General features: G+C 35.2%; 1 protein-coding gene across 5 annotated transcripts in view; it reads right to left on the bottom strand.

Annotated features, from left to right (window-relative positions):
- Positions 1-25,658, bottom strand: part of IMMP1L (inner mitochondrial membrane peptidase subunit 1) — an 80,763-nt gene that overhangs the window by 42,508 nt on the left and 12,597 nt on the right. For 2 of the 5 annotated variants that reach the window (XM_058546191.1, XM_058546192.1), the window contains exons 1-2: positions 21,573-21,673; positions 9,343-9,601 (exon numbers count right to left, since the gene is read on the bottom strand). The exons of 1 other annotated variant lie outside the window; for it this stretch is intronic. In XM_058546191.1, coding sequence (XP_058402174.1) covers positions 9,343-9,421 — 79 coding nt within the window. In that variant the 5' untranslated portion in view covers positions 9,422-9,601; positions 21,573-21,673. Of the gene's footprint in view, positions 1-9,342; positions 9,602-21,572; positions 21,686-25,658 lie in introns of those variants that run through there. 2 more of the 5 variants (XM_058546189.1, XM_058546190.1) reach the window with 2 other exon arrangements.

The raw sequence follows: 25,658 nt of genomic DNA on the forward strand, positions 1-25,658 counted from the left end.
ATACAACCTCCCAAAATTGAATCAAGAAGAAACAGAGAACCTGAATAGACCAATCACAAGTAAAGAGATTGAAACAGTAATCAAAAACCTCCCCAAAAATAAAACTCCAGGACCAGATGGCTCCTCTGGAGAATTTTACCAAACATTCAAAGAAGATTTAATACCTATCCTTCACAAACTATTCCAAAAAGTTGAGGAAGACAGAACACTTCCTAACACATTCTACGAGGCCAACATCACCCTGATACCAAAGCCAGACAAGGACAACACAAAGAAGGAAAATTACAGGCCAATATCACTGATGAACACAGACGCAAAAATCCCCAACAAAATACTGGCAAACAGCAATACATTAAAAAGATCATATACCATGATCAAGCGGGATTTATACCAAGGACACAGGGATGGTTCAACATCTGCAAAATCAATGTGATACACCACATTAACAAAATGAGGAATAAAAACCACATGGTCATCTCAATAGATGCAGAAAAAGCTTTGACAAGATCTAACATCCATTTATGATAAAAACTCTCAATAAAATGAGTATACAAGGAAAGTACCTCAACATAATAAAGGCCATATATGACAAACCTACAGCCAACATCATACTCCACGGGGAAAAACTGAAAGCCAGCCCTCTGAAAACAGCAACAAGACAAGGGTGCCCACTCTTGCCACTCTTATTCAACATAGTACTGGAGGTTTTGGCCAGAGCAATTAGGCAAGAAAAAGAAATAAAAGGAGTCCAAATAGGCAATGAAGAAGTGAAACTCTCGCTGTGTGCAGACAACATGATTTTATATATAAAAAACCCTAAAGAATCCATCAGAAAACGATCAGAAATAATCAACAACTACAGCAAAATAGAAACAGATAATAATAATCTATTAGAAACTATTAGATACATTCTAACAGAAAACTATTAGAAATAATCAAAACTACAGCATGGTACAAAATCAACTTACAAAAATCCACTGCATTTCTATACTCTAATAATGAACTAACAGAGAACTCAAGAATACAATAGCATTTACAATTGCAACAAAAAGAATAATATATCTAGGAATAACTTTAACCAAGGAGGTGAAAGACCTATACAATGAAAACTATAAGACATTATTGAAAGAAATCGATGATGACATAAAGAAATGGAAAGATATACCATGCACATGGATTGGAAAAATAAATATAATGAAAATGTCCATACTACGTAAAGCAATCTACAGATTCAATGCAATCCCCATCAGAATCCCAATGATATTCTTCACAGAAACAGAACAAAGAATCCTAAAATTCATATGGGGCAACAAAAGACCTCGAATAACTAAAGCAATCCTGAGAAAAAAGAACAAAGCTGGAGGCATCACAACACCTGACTTCAAAATATACTACAAAGCTACAGCAATCAAAACAGCATGGTACAAAAACAGACACAGAGATCAGTGGAACAGAACTGAAAGCCCAGAAATAAAACCACACATCTACAGACAGTTAATCTTCAATAGAGGAGCTAAGAACATACAGTGGAGAAAGGAAAGTCTCTTCAATAAATGGTGCTGGGAAAACTGGACAGCCACATGCAAAAGAATGAAAGCAGACCATTATCTTTTGCCACACACAAAAACTAACTCAAAACGGATTAAAGACTTGAAGGTAAGACCTGAAACCATAAAACTCTTAGAAGAAAATATAGGCAGTACACTCTTTGACATCAGTCATAGAAGGATCTTTTCAAATACCATGTCTACTGAGACAAGAGAAACAAAAGAAAATATAAACAAGTGGGACTTCATCAGACTGAAGAGCTTCTGCAAGGCAAAGGAAACCAGGAACAAAATGAAAAGACAACCCACCAACTGGGAGAAAATATCTGCAAATCATATATCCGACAAGTGGTTAATCTCCAAAATATATAAAGAAGTCACACAACCAAACAACAAAAAAACAAACAACCTGATCAAAAAGTGGGCAGAGGATACAAACAGACATTTTCCCAAAGAAGATATACAGATGACCAATAGGCACATGAAAAGATGTTCAACATTACTAATCATGAGGAAAATGCAAATTAAAACCACACAAAGATACTAACTTATACCCGTTAGAATGGCTATAACCACCAAGACAAAAAATAACAAATGTTAGAGAGGATGTGGAGAAAAGGGAACCCTCATACACTGTTGGTGGGAATGTAAATGGGTGCAGCCTCTATGGAAAACAGTATGGAGAGTTCTCAAACAATTAAAAATAGAAATACCATTTGACCCAGCTATCCCACTACTAGGTATTTATCCAAAGAACTTGAAATCAACAATTCAAAGAGACTTATGCACCCCTATGTTCACTGCAGCATTATTCACTATAGCCAAGAAGTGGAAGCAACCCAAGTGCCCACTGACTGATGACTGGATAAAGAAGATGTGGTATACATATACAATGGAATACTACTCAGATATTAAAAAAAAGACAAACTCGTCCTATTTGCAACAACATGGATGGACCTGGAGGGTATTATGTTAAGGGAAATAAGCCAGACAAAGACAAACACCACATGATCACTCATATGTGGAAGATAAACTAATGCACGGACAGAGAAAACAGTTTGGTGGTTACCAGAGCGTAAAGGGTTTGAGGGGTGGGCACAAGGGGTGAAGGGGCACATTTATACAATGACTGACAAATAATAATGTACAACTGAAATTTCACAATGTTATAAACAATATGACCTCAAATAAATAAATAAATAAAATTTTAAAAACGGTAAGCCGCAGACTGGGAGAAGATACCTGTATCTATCTAGACAGATATAGTGATATCTAGATAGATATATATCTGGCAAAGGCACATCCAGAGTATATAGAGAATTCCAACGGATCATTAAGAAAAAGACAACCTAACAAAAATTAAGCAAAAAACTTGGAGATTTCACAAAAGAGGATATCCAAATGGCTAATAAGAATATGAAAAGCTCATCACCATTTGTCATCAGGGAACTGCAAATTAAAACCACAAAGAAATACCAACATAAAAGCACCACAGAGGCTAAAATTAGAAAAACAAAGACTACAAAGACCTGAAAAAGATGTGCAGCAACTGGAACTCTCAATCACTCAGGTGAAAGCATAAATTGACACAACCACTTTGGAAGGCTGTTTGGCAGTACTAAGCTAAGACATTTCCTATGACTCAGCAATACTACTCCTAAATAGAAATGTCCTAGAAAGAGATGCTTATGTTTACCAGAAGACATGTACAAGAATATTCATAGCAGCTTTATTCATAATATCCCAAAACTATAAACAACTCAAATGTCAACCATCAGCAGAATGGATAAACTGTGGTATATTCATACAGTGAGACATTACACAGCCATGAAAAGGAACAAAATATTGCTACATACAGCAACATGAATGACTCTCACCCACACAATGTTACTGAAAAAAGACAAACCCAAAAGAGTACAGCCTGTATTATTCCACTTACATTCTTCACTTTTATGAAGGTCAAATAACAAACAAAACTAATGTACGACGACAAAGGTCAGAAAAGCAGCTTATGTTTGGGGAGTGGGTATTTGAGTCTGAGTAGTGGCTACACAGGTATATACATATGTAGAAATAAATCACATGGTAGAGGGGGCTGTGTGTGTGTATCAATCAATCAATCAATCAAGGTAAGAGAGTAAGGGATCAAACAAAAGTAGACAGACTTTTTGACAGAAGTTGGGACACTTTCTCCAACATAATAAGGAAAACAAGGTTGGTTCAGATATTGGTAATTTTGTCAGTGTGATGGTAGAAAAATGAGGGAGATCCTGCTACAGGTTTTTATTTTCTCAGTCTCATAAGCTGAAATCATGAGGAGAGATGGGGAACTTGCAGCACAAAGCAAGCTAGTAAACTGAGAACCGGTTACAGATGTATTAGTATTCTATTGCCGCTGTAACAAATTACCATAAAGTTAGTGGCTTAAAACAACATAAATTTATTATCTTATAGTATGTAGGTCAGAAATCCAACATGGGTCTCACTGAGCTAAAACCAAGGTGTTGGCAGAGCTGCATTCCTTTCTGGAAGCTCTAGAGGAGAATCCATTTCTTTCTGTTTTCCAGCTTCCAGAAGCTGCAAACATTCCTTGGTTCATGGCCCCCTTCCTCCAACTTTAAAGCCAGCAGCACTGCATCTGTCTGACCTTTTTTCCAAGGTCACACCTCCCTGGGATTCTTGTTTTCTTCTGCCACCTTCTTCCACTTTTAAGAACCCTTGTGATTACACTGGGCCCACCCAAATAATCCATGATAACCTTCTCATTCAAGGTCCTTCATTTAATCACATCTGCAAAGTCCCTTTTGCCACGTAAGGTAACATACTCACAGCTGCTGGCGATGAGAACATGGACCTGCTTTGGCAGGAAGGGGGTCGTATTTTTCTACCTTCTGCGCCAGGATACCGACACACTAAACTAGTTGTTGTCAAAGTGTGGTTCCCCAGACCAGCAGCATGGGTCTCATTTGGCAATTGTTTGAAATACAAATTCTTGGGCCAAACTCAGGATTTATGTAATCAGAACTTGTGGCAGTGCTGCTCAGCAATCTGTGTTTTAACAAGTCCTCCAGGTGATTCTGAAGTACGGTAACATTTGAGAAGCACTGCTCTAAACTCTCCAGCTGGCCAACGGTCTCCTCCAGGCTTGAGCAGCTTGCTTACCTAGTCATCTCCTTCTGAGCGCCATGTAACTTACCACACTCCATGTGTGCTGTGAAAAAAGCCAGAAAGCTTTGGCACAAAGAATTTTTACTCTATCTGGGAAATGATTTGTTACTTTTCATTCCCTATCACATTTACAGTTTTTAAAAAACGGAGTCATTAATGTAGAGAACCAATTCCTTTAAAGGGCAGCCTATGTACTCTATCAAATAATAGAAAAGCTAGGAAAAAAGAAACTTCAAAATTGTAACTGTGTCACATAATACAGGAAAAGAAGTGTAGAATAATCCTCTCCAGAAAACTTTTAAGAGGCTCTATTTAAAATATAGTAAAACTCCATATAATGCCGGCATAAAGGAGCAAGGTTGACACCTACTTTCAACAGTTATCTACATTACAGATAAAAAGACGTCTTCCTGTAACATAAAGTTACAAAACACTAGGTGGGATGCTGGTAATAATGGCTTCTTTCTATACACATAAAAAATCCTCAAATACCAACCAAAGTAACAGTAACAACAATAACAGCAAATACTTAAATAGCAGTTCTTGCTTTGTGCCAGGCACTCTTCTAATTACATATATTAACTCGTTTAATTCTTACAATAACCCTATGAGAACTTAAGAATCCCATTTTGCCCATAAAGAAACGGAGAGGCAGAGAGGTTAAGGAATTATTCAAAATCACGCAGCTCATATGCAGTAGAGCCAGATTCAAAATGAGGCAGCTGTCCACCTCATTTTAGAGGTGGGCTCTCAAGTCCACCACTATGCTATACTGCCTCTCAAGTAAAATGAAAGAAATTTGTTGGAAACTATAAAATAGGCATGGGAAAGAGAGAGGTTAGTTTAGCCTGATGTTAAAACTAGCTAAAAAGATGGAGCAGAGTGAACTCTAGAAGCTGAAAAGAAACTAGAGATTCCTCCATCCTTAGAAGTTTCTGGTAATAGGAGTAAAAGTCTAAGACCTTGATTTAGATCTAACCATCAAAGCAGCCTTGGAGTGATTTCAGAATACCCAAAGCCATAAAGAAAACACTCACCGACTGTTCAAGTCTAGAACTCCTTCCAAAAGGGAAAGCATTTCGTTTCAGAAACAGGAAAAAAAATGTGAAGTGTCAATGTTAACTGAGACCAGAAGTTTACAGAAATTCACTCATTTTAAAATATAAGCAGCCAATCAAAAGAGGAATTAACATCACAAATTTTTTTTTGTTTTGATAAGAGGAACAGTTAGTGACTACGTTAGCTTTTAAAGAAGCATTCACATTAAGAAAAGGTGAGGAGAGAGGAGATGTGAAGCAGAAGACAAACCTCAACATCACAGTTTTGCTACATTTACCTTCATTTGGACAAGAAAAAACAGCAGACTTATGACATTCTTGAGACCTCTGTGATTTCCCAAATTCAAGAATACCCATACAAAATGCATTTTTCTCATGAAAGATGTATATAAAGTAACTGAAAGACATATGTCCACTTCAGACCCTGAATGGAAGTTATTATGGCAAGGAGAGAACAACAAATACTCATTACGACGTGGATGCTGAGAGGTGTACTCTGCTCAATAGCTAAATAATTCACTCTCACAGCAGCCTCTCCATCAGAGTAATTCAAATTCCTGCCATTTCAAAATCACCTTCAGTGCTGCTCATGAAGTGTTCAAATCTATAATGTTAAATCTACTGTAAGACTTGTGCAGAGGATATTTTTTATTTTCTAAAACTGCAAATTCAAGGAGCTCTGATCCCCACAATCTATGAAGATTTTATTTAAACCTATTTATTTTGATTCATTCCCACAGGAAGTAATTGCCATCACTTTAAGGTTTAAAGCAGTACTGCTTTAACTCTAACTGTAGCATCAAAATAACCTGAAAACCTAACTCAAAATCTGAATTCCCAGGTTCCTATCATAGAGCTCATAAAGGAGAATCTGTGGGAGCAAGGCTGCAGACTCTGCGGCTTTAATAAGCTCCCAGGAAGGAACCCAGGTAAAGGACTTTGTGCTGTCATTTGAGACCACTGAGACTTACTGAACATTTTCAGAAACTTGACAAAATTTAACCATTATTTTTAAACTGAATGTTAACTTTGGGATAATTCTATAAATTTTCATCACCAAATAAACTTTACAGTGCAAATATTTCAATGATTTTTAAAAATCCAATGTTATTTTCTGAAGTTCACTTTTTATATATATCCAAAATCAACTCATTCTATGTTTATAAAGCATAAGCAATTGGCACTTTTAATACAATCAAGTACCAGCTTCCAAACAGTGAAATACAAAACTCACTCTTTCATCCCCCAATAATCCCCCAATGGTTGTATGACCATCTACTGAGAACAACCTACAAGCTGTACAAGCAGAGCTGAACGGTCTTCATCCAAACAGAAGGACTATCACTCGGCATTATGACAGGCTAGCTGTCGCTGTACCTGTCTACAGCTTATGTACAGCCCTTTAGAGACATAGTAAGTCTCATAAATCACAAAAAAAGGAAAAAATCTTATCACTTCTTAAATAATCAAGAATTCCTACGATTCTCAACCTGCTCTTTTGTGACACTTGACTTATTCTTGTTTTAAAAAATGTCTTCCTATTTCTCTCACCCTACATCCCTCTCTCATGTCCAAAATACCTCCCTTAACTCTTACTGACATCATTGAGTCACCTGTGCAATAAGTTAAATTAGTATTTGCAGTTTTTAAAGATGAGCCAAATTTCTTGTAAGTTACCAATAAGATATTAAATTCAAGTAACCTATATTTACCTGAAGAGAATGTATATCATTGAGAAGACCTTATACACTTACAGTGAATTTAATTAAGATGAGTTTATTTGGAACTTTCTAAAGGAAAATAATAAAATAAAATAATAAAATAATAAAAATAATCATCTCTAATCAAATGGGAATGATGCTGAGGATGGAGAGGGAAAAAATATTAACTCTCAAGAGCTATTCAGTAAATAGTTGAATAAAACACAGAAAAGTAAACAGTGACCATGTTTAACAAAAGCTTTGAGACAAATTTTGTTTTGAAAGGAAAGCTACTTTTTAAAAATAGTTCTGTAACATCATTAACTACCATAAAAAGTTACCCTGAGAAAATACACTACCTGGTAAAATAATTTGAAATTACACATAATACCAAATATTTCATAATTAAAATACAAGTAATTATGAGGATAAGAAAAAGATTTTAGTCTACTTATTTTATGGATAGATCTTTTCATTGTGATAGAATTTTATAAATAAACAGCTTTTCAAATAGCAAAAATACAAACAGAATGCTAAAAAAGTCCTTTATAAACTAACAAAATGCAGTTCAGTAGAAATATTGTTAAGCTTTCTCATTCATTCATTTGAAATGTGACAACAAACGAAGAAACGCATTTTGGAATAAAACAGTTTGGAACCAGTGAAAATAAAATCCGTTAAGAATGACAAGCTTGCTAGCTTAGTTTGACCAAAGATCTCTACATAGATTTATTATATTTTATTTAGTGATTTTTCTAATAAAGACCTCAAATGGAGAATAAATATACTATATGTAAACAGAGGCTACAAGTAAATCAATACATTGTGCATAATGGATGATTATATTTTAATTATTCTTATAATTTAAAAAATATTTTAGTCACCTATACTTAAGATTTTAAAGTTTAAAAACATTAAGATTAAGGTTTTATAATCTATTTTTTTAAATATAAAGCTACTAAATCAAAAAACACAATAAGATAAAAATCAAGTTCTATGAATAAATATTTTTAAAGTAAGTACTCCAGGATCATAACACTGACAACACTAATTATCTTTTCTAGTCTTGGCAGTTACGTTGCATACTGTTTGGGTGACTGATGGGATAATTTCACTTCATTTTCTCTCAGTTTATTCTGGACTGTGTAAGAGAAGAATACTAAAATAATTAACACCTCTAAACAAAGTACTTGATAAAGTTTTTAGTTGAAATAAAATGTTAAAAAAAAACCCTCAATTAACTTATACATAATTCTAGAGCAAATAACTAAACCCCCATCTGCTAAAGGAAAACTTTGACTAAGAATTTCTGATTAAAAAAAAATAAGTCATTCGGTATTAATATTCACTTTTTTAGGACTTTTACATATTAAGATCATACACTTTCACAAAGAGCCCTTTTCATCAGCAGTTCGAGGTCGCATTACCTTAATTATCAAAAATATAAGTGCCTCTATATTTTTATATCATTAAATGTTTTATTCCCTAAAAATATTTAATCAACAGGAATCAAAGTAGTCATAAACAGGTAAACCATACAATAAAACAAATTATTGCAACTCCTGACACCTATAGACATTTTGATTAATTTATTGATAATGGCCTTATATCCAAAAGAACACTAAAGTATTTAAATTCATATTTAATCTCAAATATAAACCTTTACCAATAACAAATACTTTATGTCACTCAACTGGAAAAAGTACAAAAGACATTATTAATCAACTTTTCTATTTGGACATTTTAATAAATTTTAAATCATATTTATAGTTTATATATGTCACAACTTATAACTCATAGATTAGAGTAAGGCTACATATTTTAAATAATAAATAAAAGGCATATTCTTTTATTCTTTGCCTTGATCACCTGATTTTTTGTTGTTGTTGTTTATAAAATTAATCACAGTTAGCAGGATAAAAATCGCTTTGAGCTTCATGAATGACATCCAAGAGATGGGAAAGGATTAGTTCTCAGTTGCTGCCAGTTATAGCGCCAGGTGGCTTTTTCTGCAGTGAAGGTGTTACCGATAATCCCATTACACTGGTACTAAATCTTGCAGACATCAAAATTATCACCAAGGTTCCTTTTCATCCCATCCTTTCCAAATGACTGGAAGTCGCTTCACCTGAAAGAAGTCAAATCCACATGCAGCTGCTGTTTTAGCAGGCAGCAAGCTCCCTGAGAATGCCAGTCGGGAATCAATTTTGCTGTGCTGGTGGCCCCCTATTCCCTGTCCAATAATACATCTGTTAAAAAATCCTACAGCTACAAATCAAGTTTAATCCTACCAGGGACCTCATGTTGGTCTTGTCTTCCAAAAAGGCAGCAGGTTCTGCTGTCTATCTCTGCTAGTATCTGGGGAATACCCTTTAAATCCCAGCTCTACTTAGAAGAATAAGCTAAGGATCACAAAACATGACCTCAAAAACCCTGATATGACTATATTCTGACCCAGAGGCATTCATTCTAGGTGAAGATTAGAACTTTGCATAATAAGATTACACAGCAAGTGAATGATATCAAGGGACTATCCATATGCAGCCGCCTGGTTTTCTATAGACAGCTTGTGCTCTGCAATATGCAGTGCAGACAGAAAAGAGCTTGGTCCTTCTAGCTGAAATAAAACAGATTCACATAAATTAGCTGGCCATTTCCAGATTCCTAAATCCCCTATTACATCTTTTATTGACAGCTCCTGTGAGGATAGCACAAATGTTATTCCTTTTTATTCTGTGCTTCTATAACAATCATGCTCTGTAATTGAAACGTACATAGATTATGTCTTGAAATTAACATCTTGTTTGCTGTAATCTTGGATTACAATTGACTGTGTACATAATAAAATTAGGAAATCAATGGATGGATTTATCATCTCCAAGAAACTAGAGGTATTGTTTAAAGAACAGATTAACATTTTGTGTCAACACTTTAAATGCAGAAATCACAGAGAAGTCAATAAAAATTTGAGTAAAAGAATACAACAGGCATCAGCCAATATCTACATAAGTTACATTACATAAAAATTAGTTAATTTCCCTAAAAATTTAGAAAACGTGAAAAATTCAGATCTCACAAACATGATTTTCTTTCTAAACCATACTTGAGCAAGAAGGTCAATTACACATAAGAAAGTCTTTGCTTTTTATAAAGTAGGTACAGTAGTACCTTTATCATTTTATACTTTAAAATACTTAAATTCAAATCAACTATAATTCAATGTTTTATAATTCTTAACTATATGTTTTTAAAGTATTTAGTGAAGTAACTTCTTCTTATATTTGAATATATAAAGAGCATTTAAAATGTACAGAATCCTAGAGATATTCAGAAAACAATCCTTTATGTTCAGCTTTTTTCTTCCAAGAAGTTTAAAGCTATACCAGCTCTAAACAAATTTATATGAAAAGAGAGATTCATATACATTCACACAAACACCTATCCAGAAAAATTCTAAGAATGAGAAGAGAAGCAGTTCTTACCTTTATAAGAAAAAGAAATATTAAGATTTGCCATGGGATTCTTATACAATTAAGCTCCTTGGTATACTTGAAATATGGCTTATTTGACAAGTTTGGAGGAACATACCACATCCATTACATTAAACATTATCCCGGTATCATCGCAATATCTTTAAGCATATCCATACAATATCTGATAAGTACGCAGGAGTCAGGTGACATAATTCTGATTTTGTATATTAATCAGGCAGACATATACCAAGAGTATCAATGGTAGAGCTACAAAAAACACTGCACTGTACTTAACTTCAATTACATTGCACACGAATATGCTTTGGTTATCTTGATTAGGCTATAATTAGAATAATGAGGAATGCAAAAAATACACGTTTCTGTTATAATATTTATATGTAATACTTTAGAGCTGCACCGTTCCACAAGGCAGCCACTAGCTACATCTGGCTATAGAGCACTTGAAATGTGACTGGTCCAAATTGAGAGGTACTGTAAGCACAAAATAGACACTGGACTTGGAAGACTTAGTAGAAAATAAGCAAAATATTTTATATTAATTACATGTTAAAAAGATAATATTTTGGATATAGTGGGTTAAATAAACTACATACATGACACACTGTATTTCTGCTGGATAGCACTGCTTTAACAGACCACACATTTTCAAGAGCATGTTCCTAAGCTAACTGAAATTGTACAACTGATAAAAAATACTAAAGCAGAGGGTTATTACGGAAGAACAAACATTCCAGTGTCAAATTTGATAGATAAGCTTAGTAAAGAAAGAACAAAATGCCATCATTTTAGCCTCTATTTCCTATTTCTAGCGTTAGGGTACTGGGGGAGAAGGAACTGGCCAAACTGCCAACTGTCATCAAGAAGAATGATGTTTATAGTTACAAAATGCTTTAGTCCAGTAACATAGGTTTTCAGAAAAAAATATATCTTAAACAACTTCACAGAAGACTAGTAAGGTCTGTGTGTTATCTCTCATTGAGTCCAATAGACAACAACTTCAAAAAACACGTCTGGATCTAGAAAAAAACCATGATTTTTTCCTAAGGTGCTATATAATTGTTTATATTCAAATTTTAAAAGTACACTGTAAGTAATAACTATAGAGATTTGAAGCATTTAGTATATTTCAGAATTTTAGCAAAATAAAAAAGGTCAATTTTACAAATTATTAGAAAGATGTTTTCCCATCAGTCTTCATCTTATCCAACAATGTAGGCAACAACAAAAAATCCATTAATAAAAAGAGTTTTACAGAAACAAGGAAAACTATAAATAGTTAAAATATAAAACATAAACCTAATTTAATTCAAGAAAGTTAATGACTGATTCAGTATGACCACAGACAACTCGCATTATACAATTAAAATACAAAGTCTATCTTTGTCACACAGTGGAACATTATTCCAATATAAACAATAGCATGTAAGGTATTAACTCATTTGAAAGTTGCTTTTTCATAATTATTCCTTTATAATATTTATCAAAAATATTAAGACTAAAGATGAAATATAAGTATCAACAAATAAAATGGATCAAATCCAAATCAATTCTTTATGACTTAGCCATGCCACTTTTGCCTAGTCTCTTAAAATTACGTTCTTTCCTTTTCTGGTTGCAAGTAACACACAGACACACACACATGCGCATATATATACTAAAACAAAATAACAATAAAAAACTTTCCAACCATCAATAGATGAGTGCAATGATATTCAGTCTAAGTTAATCCCCAGACATCCAAATTCATGAATAAAAATTCATCAGTTTTAAATACACTGAGCCTATTAAGCAAGAACAAAAGCATATGCACAAAAGAGCTTTTAATATATTTCAAAGCCCACAAGAGCCATGGTCTCATTAAAATTATAAATTACACAAACATGGAATGAAGATTCAAACTGCAGTGCAGCTAAGCAGATTACAGAAAACCCCGCGTTCCATATGATAACACACCATGGCCCTCCCAGATGGGGCCTTGGAACAAAAAGGCCATCACCGCAGCTAGGGAAAACCTCCTTGTGATCTCTGGTTTCTGTTCAGCAGATGACAGCCAAATAATATGTTGATTATTCTGTTTGTGCTGCTAAGCTTGTAAGATGGAATAAAAGCGATATGATGTGTTGTGAACTCAATGTTAATGTGTTGCTCCACTCATAAATAATATACTGATTTTATTTTGAACCTATCTTTTATCAGAATTTCAGTTTTTAAATGCATGAATTGAAAGCCAGGATAAAATAATATTTAATTTGATGCTTTAAACTAAAAAATGTATGATGTGAAAAGGATTTAAGTGCTTAGTTAAGAGTCAGGTACAATCATCTTTCTTTAATTTCAGCATTGTGATCACAAAATACATTTTTAAACAGGCGATTATTATCATTATGAAATATAAATGTAAAATTAATACAATAATCATGAGGTTAATAATATACATTATTGAAAAGATAAAAACTAAAATACCAGGGTATATAAAATCACTTTCCTGCAATAGGAATGACAGCACATAATCAGAACATATATCTAAAATATTTCTGAATAAAAAGTATCACTGAAGGCCTTACAGATATTCTTAACTTGTACACAAACACATGTTCACAGGAAATCCTACTTAAAATCAAAATAACTTAAGCTTACAAAAATAATTTTCAAATATAATAGCCAGCATTTTATATTGCTTTGGTGACTAAAGTTAAAACCTGATTTTTCTCTCAATTAAATATCCTAAGCTTTAAAAGAGTGAACTATACCCAAATGAGGTAACTGGGATTGTGTCTGAAAATACTTCACAAAATTTTATATTTCATGGATAAACATTTTTATGAATACCAGTATTGTTAAAAATATCGAAAATCATAACATTCATTCTCCCACCCCAGAAATTCTTCCCTGAATAATCTAGTAGACTCTCCTTAAAAACAAACAAATAAACAAAGCAGTACATTAAAGGTGCAGGTAAGGTAAACATAGATAAACACCGTTTTCTTAAAGGGTGTATTCTGTAGAAACTACATAATTATGGTCATTAACATAAGTCCACTTCCTTTTGATTTCTAGAGATACAGATTCTTGAATCTAAAAAGCACAGCAGAACTGCCTAAGATGAAAATACAGTCTAAAGGTACAAATCTAAAAGGTAAAACAATAACACTTTTAGAGAAAAACACAGAACATCCTTGAAGTAGATAAACATTTCTAAAACAAGACATAAAAAGCACTAAACATAAATGACAAACTAGACTACTTTAAAGTCAAACTTCTGTTCATCAAAAGCACTATTAATAGATTGAAAGGCAAACCTCAGAGTGGGAGAAATATTTGCAATACCTATATTCAATGAAGGACTCATATTCTGATTATATAAAGAATTCCTACAAATCAAACAAAAAGACAGATAGTCCAACAGAAAAGTGGGCAAAAGAAGTGAACAGGCACTTCACAAAAGAGAACAACCAAATAGTCAATATAAATATGAAAAGGTGTTCAACTTCATTAATTATCAGGGAACTAGAAATCAAAACAATAAGGGTTCACTACTTTATACCCACAAGAATTTGTAAAATGAAAAAGATGGGGAAAAGAATTGAGTGGAGCAACTAGAACTCTCATATGAACGGAACTAGTACAACCATTTTAGAAAACTGTTTGGCAATACTGATTAAAGCTGGACATGTACATACTTATGATTCAGTAATTTTGCTCCTAGATGTATCCTCAAAAGAAACACGTAAATATACTAATCAAGAGATATGTATGGAAGTGTTTATAGTAGCCTTATATGGAAACCACCCAAATGTCCATTAACAGAATGCATAAAAACTTGTTGTGATACAGTCACACAATGGAATGCAGCAATCAAAACGAACAAACTACAACTACATGCAACAACGTAGATGAATCTCAACACATAATGTCAAACAAAGGAAACCATACATAAAAAAATTATACTGTATATATAAAATACAAAAACAAGAAAAACTAACCTATGCTATTAAAAGTCAGGGTAGTATCCTTGTGCGGGGAGAGAGAGAGACTGGAAGGGAGCGTGAAGCTGCCTCTCGAGTACTAATATTCTTTTTCTTTATCTGGGTGCTGGTTACACGGGTGTACTTGGCTTCTGAAAAATTCATTGAGGCATCAATATGTGCACTTTTCTGTATACACAGCTTTCTTTAAAAAGGAGTATACATGGGCTGGCCCCATGGTGTAGCAGTTAAGTGCGCCCACTCCGCTGCTGGTGGTCTGCGTTCAGATCCCGGGCATGCACCGACACACCACTTGTCAGGCCATGCTGTGGCAGCGTCCCATATAAAGTGGAGGAAGATGGGCAGGGATGTTAACCCAGGGCCGATCTTCCTTGGCAAAAAAGAGGAGGCTTGCCATGGATGTTAGCTCAGGGCTGATCTTCCTCACCAGAAAAAAAAAAAAAAGAGTATACACAAAAATATACTGATACACAAAGGTAGTCAAAATCCTTGTCATAAGAAATTTAGGAACTGACATATATATAATCTAAAGGTGAAAACTGAGGGTAATTATACCACTTATTTTCAACTCAATAGCTGAGATAAGTTCATGGACTCTTATAAATGAAGGAGCAACAGCCATTCACCCTATTATCTTCCCCCAGTCCCCAACCTAAAATATCGTATTTTCAGAGATACGTGGCGTTTGTGTCAGGAGTAGCTGCTGCTATTATAGCAGAGCTTCCAAAATAGTCTCCACACTGAAAATCTGCCCTCATGGGAAACTGAAGCACCACAGAAGATAAAGCAGTATAAAGAATATATGTTTGCATCTTCCCCCTGCCCTCAAATTTCATAAGCTTCTATTTGTTAATTATGAAAGCTTATTACCTAATTTAATAGGAATCTCTTGAAAACTTTCATTTTACTTTTCAGTGAAGTTAAAGAAAACATAATTTAGTCTTTAATATCAATATCATATAAATTAAATGAAACTTCATGGTATAATAATCAACTAAACTATATATCTCATTATCTCCCACTTAAATATTATCTCATTTCTAGACCAGAATCAACACGATTTACAACACTGTTTTTCTCATACTGAAAAGATACTTTAAGAAATAAGCTAAAAAGAGATAATCAAAAGACTATAGAGTTCATTTCTCATTTGTATAACAAATATTTATTCAGTGCTTCCTATTTGCAGGTTTTGGGGATTAAGGAGTAAAATTGGCTAATTTTGTGGTAAATGTGGTAGCCTTGCCCTTTTCTCTCTCATTTGATTTACAAATAAAACAAACCTATTTTTAACTAATAACACATTCACATATTCAAAACTTAAAAACAATCTAAAAGATAGACAGTAGAAATCCCGTCTACTCCATTTTCCTCACCCAACCCCCCACAGAATTTAGATTTTGTATACCCTTCCAGATTTTCTTTATGCAAATAGAAGTAAACATGAATATATATTTTTATTCCCCCTTTACACAAAAAGTAGTTTACTATACGTTGTTTTGAACTCTGCTCTTTTCAAATAACAATGTATGTTAGAAACTTTCCAAAACTGCCTGTAGAGAATAGCCTTTCTTTTTTTATAGCTGTAGAGTATTTCATGAAGTATGGTATACCATACTTCATTTAACCAGTACCCTACTGATAGACATTAGGGGTGTTTCCAATCTTTGCTACTACAAAAAAAGCTACAATGAAAACTCCTATCCATATGTTATTTCACAAGTACACAAGTATATCTGTAATATAGTCCCAGAATTGGTACTGAGACAAATGTGTAAATGCATTGGTCTTTTTCTGGAAACTGCCAATTTGTCTTCTATGAGGGTTGTGTCATTTCACACTTCCACTACACATGCATCTCAGATGTATCTTAGAAAAAGCGATCTTTGGGCCTCTAAGATATTTTGTTCATAAGGCAATTCTAAAAGATGTTCTCATTGCAAAAAACTACATGAAACTATTTTTCCCCAAGCGCACATGCAAAATTTGTTGACTTACTAAGTTTAACAACAAACAGATCTTCAAATTTAAAAAAACCTCACTGACATAGGAAATCATCACACTGATGCCTAAAGTGCTGGGATAGCAACTATCTTCCTTCCCAGTATCTCCTGTCATCTAAAAGCAAATATGCCCCCCCACACCAGTTGTTTTTTAAATTCACGTTCAACAGTTTATAATTGGGTAAGGAGTCAAATACATTTCACTTTCACATGAATGTTTTCCTGAAGCACTTAAATGTTTTCATGAAACCAAATCTGTTACTTCTATATTTTCCTTTAAAAAGTTATCATATCAATGGTGGTTTAATCTTTATGACTGCCACTTTCAACAGGCAGTGTTACCTAATACATTGTTTTTATTTCAATGCCCATCCCATCAAATATTTTATAATTAGAAAACAACCCCTTAAGTCCACTGGACTTCCCATCTGAAGGAATCCTTAAGTAAATCCAGTTTTAACGTCACTGTAACTGTTTTGTAAGAAAACATGCACATGGTAATTTTTAGTCCCCAAATAAGGATACATCAGTATATACAATCTATGTTTCACTTCCATTGTGTAGAAATCAGTTGCGAGATTTCTGAATTTTGTCCCCTGAAACAAAGTGGCTAGCTACTATAGTTGCTGACCCCAAAGTAAATTTTAAAAAGCTGCCACACACTTTATGCCCTTAGTCAGCAGATGGGGTAGAATCATACTTAAGCTCTCATTTAAGCAATCTATGTTAGGCAAATGCTGATTTTAATACTAGAGTTAATATAATACACTGACAGCAAAAGACAAGGATTACCTAACAAAAGTAAAACAAAACAAAACAAACAAAAAAACACATCACAAGTAGCACCCAGAACATAAAAGCTTATCAATCTAGGACAATTTAGGAGAACAGTACTACACAGCATAATGGTCTCTGAGAAAATCACATAAATTCTGTGAAATGACTGATGTGCACAACAACAACTGTGAACCATCAAAAAAAACCAAACCCTAAATAATACTGTTTCTTCTGTTTAAGAAAACAGGAGGGTAAATTTTATATTTTAGAAGCATTTTAGAAAATATTCACATAAAACAAATTTTGGTACATGAAGGGATAAGGTTCAATTATCCACAAAATTAACAGACAAGGAATATACCATTTGTTAATAATAGCCCAATGAATGAGGAATTACTCACAGTAAAATTCTCACTCAAAGTTAGAATATATTATGGCTGCCTTTTGGAAGACGAACTGTGATAAAGGGCAACAAAATTTGGGGGGCTTTAAACAAACAGTTTCCTGTACGAAGCCAGTTCTTGGTTAATAGTCAAAAGAATATCTGATAATTTCTGAAAGCCAGTCAGGCAAATTTTCCATTTAAATGGCTGGACACACTCATGAAACTGTCCTGATTCCACTTTTCACTTTGCTTTCTTGAAGTTGTGACCGCCAAGCAGACAGGCTGGTATGGTTTCTAGCGCCGACTCGATAAATGACCTTGCTCAAGTGACTCAATCTAGAGCCTTCCGCAGTCTCGCCATCAGTAAGGTGAGGAGGTCATAGAAAACGTGACCTGATGGTAAGCAGTATGAGTGTGCTAATAAAGTAAAACAAAGAGTTACTAGATGAGGCCCTACATCGATACCTATACTACAAGTACACTATTTTTAAACTATCACAAACTATATGCCACTTTACCATACATTTAAGGTCCACAGTAAAAGACATTATAATCACTTCAGAATCTTTTCCAATATTTAATATGTGTTACTCTCAGGATGTAACAAATTTAAATTAATTTACAATACCACTATAATCAATTATCTTTGACGTGAAAATATATCACTTTTCCCACCTGACACATAAAAAACAACACACGAAATGTAAAAACACTTTCATGGCAATGTCGTTCATAGAAGTCCAACACCAGAAACAACCCAAACATCCACCAACAATAGATCGAATGAATTCTGTCATATTCACTCCAAAGGAATATGTAATAAAACTACACGCAACTACGTAGATGATATCCAAAACATGATGCTGAGTAAAGGGAGAATACCTATGATTCCAGACAAAGGTGCTCAGGAGCCAGCCCACCCACATCCCATGCCTGGCAGGCCAGAGGGCACCCCACAGCTGGACCAGCGTCCTGAGGAGCAGCTGAGCAGCATCCCAAATAGAAGCACGAAAGCGGCACAGTGTCCAGGCTCAGGTCAGTATCCACTATGAGCACCGACGTGGATGGAGGGTCTGGTCCTCAGTTCCACCACCCCAGCCACCTTTCCGTGTCTGAGATCACAGCTGCCACCCACCAGGAGCTGCTAGACGAGGCACTGGAGACACTGTTGCTGAGTGGAGTGCCAACATCGGTGCTAAAGAAGGATGGGACCTGTGTGAAGAGCGAGGACTCCTGCCAGGTGTTGAAGATGACACGTGCCTGAGGGTGCTGAACTTCAGGAAGAGCTGGAGCTCCAGCAGGAACGGGTGCTGTCACATGGCCTCAAGAACGTCATCCTCATCAACTTCAACCTATATAAGCAAAACCCCCAAGACCGCTTTGGCAGCCTGAACATCACAGGCACATTCTACGAGCTCTACTCCAGGAGTCGTGACTTTCAAGGACTTGGCCCAAAGAAAGTACTCAGGGAGTACCTCCAGATGGACCTCCATGCTACTGCAAGCCCTGGGCCATATGTTGCTGGGAATTTCCTCCACCTTTTGCCATACAATGGAGGGGGCTACGCAATGGCAGTGGCAGCAGAAGCGGCAGGGTTGCCTTCCTCCCTACTGAGAAGGCGCTCTGAGCTTCTTGCCCTAGTCTAACTCTAAGAGAGACACTGTGAGAACTGTGACAGCATCAGGTTTGGGGACCTGCAGGCAGTGCAGACTAGATAACTCACCTGATTTCCCCCACGCTGTGCCTTCCACCCCTGGCCTATACCCTTTCCTGAAGAATGCTGTCCCTTCCTAGCCATCGTTCTAGCGTCCCACTTACGCTGAAAGGCCACAAGCCTGTCCCCTGGCATCTTAATCCCACCCTGATTGCTGCTACATCTAAATTCCTTACAACTCCTCCTGTCCCCAAGCTCCCCAACGCACTGAAGACAGGCCTCTCTAACTTTACCTGAGATGGCGGTATCTTTGTAGCCTTCCCCTCAAAATAACAAAAACATTTCCAATAAAAATATAAAAATATTTACCAAAAAAAGAGAATGCGTATGATTCCATAAAGATTAAAAAGAGGCAAAAAGTAAATATATTGCTGAGGAATACATATAAAAGTGACAAAATTATATAGAGAATTATATAAATAATTACCATAAAGATCAGGACATTGGTTACCACTAAAGAAAAGGAAGATTATATTAAGGGTTTCTGGGATGCCAGTAATTATCTATGGTTACACGGATGTTCACTTTATACTTATTCATTTACTACAGATTTATGTTTCTATATGATGCTATATTTTACAATAAAAAAGTGTGAAATGATGTATTTTCTGAAATAATATATTCTTATAGAGAAAGAAGAGAGGGTTCTTTTTTGCTAAAAATCTTATTCTCTTGGTCTACATTTCTAATTTTTATTGAACTATTTTAATAATAAAGAAATAAGTTACTATGCCTAATTCTCCAATTCCTAATTAACAGTAGATTTCACTGCCTTTCCCAATGGCTACAAAATAGTACGACGCTGTTAAAGAGTATAAAATCAGGTAACCTGTTATCTTTGCTTAGTTCAGTGTTGTTTGCCACTTTTTCTTTACTTTCAAAAGACCTACATTACATTATTATCCCGGTAATAATTTTATGCAGGCTGCACTCCAAAAAATACAGTATTTTAGCTTGAAAGTAGGAAGAAAAACACTTTTAACTTCTGCACATTTTAAAACAATTTTGGGAGCACCTGTGTATGCAGACAGTGTAAGGGTTCAGGACAGGACAGATACGGAACTTGAGGTCCAACCCAACGTCACTCTGTGTAAGCAAGGTTCACTCTGTGTACCAGAAAACAAGATAGCTGAATTACAGGATAGACATAGAAAACAAGTTACACTTAAAGTCCACTGTATAAAATGTATAAAATGTAACGTTGGGTGACTCATTCAAAATAGATCCAACAATGTCTAATTTAAGTTATACTGGAGCTGTTTTAAATATTACCTTTGGAAAAACAAAAGTACAGGGAATTTAAATTATTACAAAAGAGATAATAATAAACTGACAAATTAGAAACATATATACACACACATAATTCAGGAAATCATAAAAGGTCCATCACCTACAAGCATCTTTCACCGTATGTCTGCTGTAACTTTTAGATGCCACTAAAAGGAAGCCGACAATGAAATTCAGAAGCAAGACTACGAGCACTTTCACCATGCTCCTGATACCAACCCAGTGGCAATGGTATCACCCACTATAAGAGAGTTGCTTCTGTTGTATACTGTTGGTTTTTTGTGAATGCAACCCAGGATTCCCCTCCTCAGCGAGTCCAGTCAATCAGTTGTTTGCCCATCTATTAAGTGCCAACTTAAAAAAATTACACTGTGTCCAGCAGGGAGCAGCATTACAACATTCATAAGACTTAACTCCAACATGAAACCGACAGAAGAAAAAAAACCCACTTACCATAGGTCTGTTCTACAATATATTCAATTTTTAGGGTAGTTGCAGGGCTTCCAGAAAAAAACATCTGAAGTATGTCTCAACGCATATATGGGTGATCCATGGTTTCACGATTCCTAAAGCAGGAAATCAAAGCTACATTAGGTGAAGGCTTCTCTCAGCCATGTTTAGTTGAATTAGTACATAATGTGACTTAATATCTCTCAGTTGTTAAGATGCATCTTCCTCCTAGTGGGTCAATGGGATTCTGAATTCAGATACTGACGACGCTTCAGATAAAACAAAAAAAACCCCAGAACATTAAAGTCCTCTATCCACCAGGGATTTGAAGAAGAAGAAAGTAAGTGGGTGACATAATATATCAATCCACCTAGAGAGAACTATGGGCAAGGACTTAAAAGGAGTTGATAGGTCAACCATACACAGTTCTGACATATCAAATTCTTCTAAACAATTGGCAGGTAATAGAGAGGATGTAACATTTATTTCTACATGTCAGCATGAGTATCTGAGGATAATTTTAAGAATGAAAAGGCAGGGGCCGGCCCCGTGGCTTAGCGGTTAAGTGTGCGCCCTCCGTTTCTGGCGGCCCGGGTTCGGATCCCAGGCGCGCACCGACGTACCGCTTCTCCGGCCACGCTGAGGCCGCGTCCCACATACAGCAACTAGAAGGCTGTGCAACTATGACATACAACTATCTACTGGGGCTTTGGGGGAAAAAAATAAATGAAAAAAAAATTTAAGAATGAAAAGGCAGCAGAGAGGTAGTTTGTAATGCTGGTGTGTTCAGACTGATTAGTCTAATATTTACTGAATACAAGGAAGGACGTGATATTGTAGAAAAACTCTGGGACCAGGTATAATATGACAAAGGAAAAACATATTATGCTTGATGCTGTCTTGGATGTCAAAATCTACCTCATATTCAACTATAATAATTCCACGCCAGTTCTGATGACTGAGAAAAAAATGTTTTATCTCCACTTTTATTTGAAATGTTAAAAAGTTTGCTTTATATGCGTTTACATGGAACATTACTCTGAAAACCAAATTTTTGCCAGTAAAAGAAGATAACATGAATATTCACCTTGAAATTATCTAATGACATATAATTTACATAATATACAATATCAATATATTAACATACAAATAGTATAATATTCATGTGAAATTTAATGAATAATATGTAAACTGGTTCCTACTAGGTTTTTCTGGTAAAATGACATGAGAAGCTTGAGGCACCGGTATGACATCAATCCTACACTGACTCTCCAATAATCATCGTAATTGGCTGAAGCTGAGAGGAACCCTGGGCCGTCAACATTAAGGTACCCGAGAAATTCTCTCACCTCTGCTCTCCTACAGCCTTCCTCTCATCCTCTCTCTTGCCTTTGCTTTTGTACATTTCACTTCTCTGATACTTCCTAATTTCTGCCATCTTCCCTCTCTTTTCTAATGCATTTCTGTTTCAACCCCAATTTTTGTTTTATTCAATCTCCTCTCTTTATGACTTTACCATCTTTTTCCCTTTTATCTTAGGCCTCAAAAGTGAGTGTTTTTTCTGTAACAACAGTCTGCTTAAACATACTCTTGCACCCATTTACAGGCACTGTGCTTGATCTAAACAATCTCACCTGATTGGAAGACTCAACTAAATATATTTAAATTATATTGCTGCTACTTGTAAAAATATTTTTTTCTCTGAGTTAAATATTTGAAGAACTCACTAAACATTTTGGAATCAATCTTGAAACATCCATAAATCTCAAGGAAATCTAATCTCACACACTCACTGCAATCAATTTGAGACGAGACACTATTCTAATAAAGAGGTGATTTAGGGTCTTACTACATTGGTGTGAATAAATACTAAGTAACAAACTTTTTACGTCAATAAATTTTAGTGCTGTTTATTCATGTTTGTGTGCAAGCACAAATGTACAATATCCTCATTAAAAAGCAAAAACACATTAATCCCCTACTTCTAATATGTATTATATTAAAGTCTGAAAAGAAAAGTGATTTCCCTATTCAGCACTCTCTAATGTGAATATTAACATTAATGGTATTAGCATTTTGTGCAATAATCTCATAATAAAATATGCACAAACTTTGAGATTTTTAAAAATTACAAATAGATTATATAATACATTTATAATATAATTACCTAAAAAGAGACTAGTAGGTTGAGTATGTTTCCCTTCTCCCTCCAAATTCATGTCCGCCTGGAACCTCAGAATGTGACCTTATTGGGATGGAGGGCTTTGTAGATATAATTAAGGTAAAGATCAACATGAGATCCTACTAGATTAAGGTGGGCCCTAAATCCAATGAGAATGTCCTCACAGGAGACAGAAAAGGACACAGAGAGACAGGGAGAAACAGACAATGTGGAAACAAAGGCAGAGACTGGGAGTTATGCTGCCAGAGCCCAGGAAAAACAGGAGCCACCAGAAGCTGGAAGAGGCAAGGAAGGATTCTCCCCTAGAGCCTTTGGAACAAGCATGATCCTGGTGACACCTTGATTTTGGACTTCTGGCCTCCAAAACTGTGACCAAGTAAATTTCTGTTGTTTTAAGCCACAAAGTTTGTGATAAATTGTTATGGAAGTCTTAGGAAATTAACACAGATTTTGGTACCAGGAAATGGGGTGGTGTTGTAACAGATACCTAAAAATAAAAAAAGACTGAAGAGACTGCTGGTAGAAATAGAGATGTTAAGGAGATCCTGGTGAAGTCTCAGAAGGACGTGAACAGGATGGCAGAGAAAACTATCATCTTGGAGAACACATATATCACCAGGAAAAACATGCTGTAGAAATATGAACATTAACAGGGCTTCCGGTGAAGTCTCAAGAAAGAAATGAGTTACATGTTATTGGATACTGGAGGGAGGACAATCCTTGCTATAAAGTAGCAGAAAACTTGGCTGAAATGTGTTCTACCGTTGGGTGACAAGTAGAACTAGCAAGCGATGAACTTCAATATTTGGCTGAGGAGATTTCCAAGCAAAGTGTTGAAGGCATGTACTGGTTTCTCCTTGTTGCTTATAGTAAAATATGAGAGAAAAAAAGATAAATTGAGGAAGGAACTGTTAAGCAAAAAGAAATCAGCACCAGATGATTTGAAAAATTCTCAGCCTATCTAGATTGCAAAAGACGCTAACATCACAAATCATTAGGGAAGTACAAATCAAAACCACAATGAGATATTACTTCAAACTCATTAGGATGGCTATTATCCAAAAAACAGAAAACAATAAAAGTTGCTGAGGATGTGGAGAAACTGGAACCCCTGTGCACTGCTGACGGGAATGAAAAATGGTTTAGCACTGTGGAAAACACTCTGGCGGTTCCTCACAAAGTTAAACGTAGAATTACCATATGACCCAGCAACACCTCTCCTAGCTATATACCTAAAGAAACTGAAAGCAGAGACTCTAATACTTCTACGCCAGTGTCCACTGAAGCATTATTCACAATAGGCAAAAGATGGAAACAATCCAAGTGTCTATCAACAGATGTATGGATAAACAAAATGTGCTATATACGTACAATGGAATACTAGCCATGAAAAGAAATGAAGTTCTGATACATGATACAAAATGGATGAACTTTGAAAAACATTATGCTAATTAAGAAACATACGCAAATGCTAACAAAGAACAAATATTATGATTCCACTTATATGAGGTACCAGGATAGGCAAATTCATAGACAGGACATAGAATAGAGGTTACCAGAGGCTGAGGTGACAGGAATGGGCGTCATTGCTCAATGGGTAAAGAGTTTCTCTTTGGGATGATGAAAAAGTTCTAGAAATAGATAGTGGCAATGTTTACACAACATCGTAAATACACCTAATATCACTGAATTATACACTTAAAAATGATTAAAATGGTAAATTTTATGTTATGTGTATTTTATCACAAAAAGTTTTTTTCTTTTTTTTTACCAAAAAAGGGTCCAAGACCTTGAGCCAGCTGAGAGGGTTGACATAACTACTTCAATTAGAGAATCAAGACTGGGCTACTGATAAGCTCTTAAGTGAACATATTCCAATGCTCAGTGAGGGAAAATGACCATCACAT

Source organism: Diceros bicornis, chromosome 7, assembly GCF_020826845.1.
Source record: "Diceros bicornis minor isolate mBicDic1 chromosome 7, mDicBic1.mat.cur, whole genome shotgun sequence".
In the NCBI taxonomy this organism is placed as follows: domain Eukaryota; kingdom Metazoa; phylum Chordata; class Mammalia; order Perissodactyla; family Rhinocerotidae; genus Diceros; species Diceros bicornis.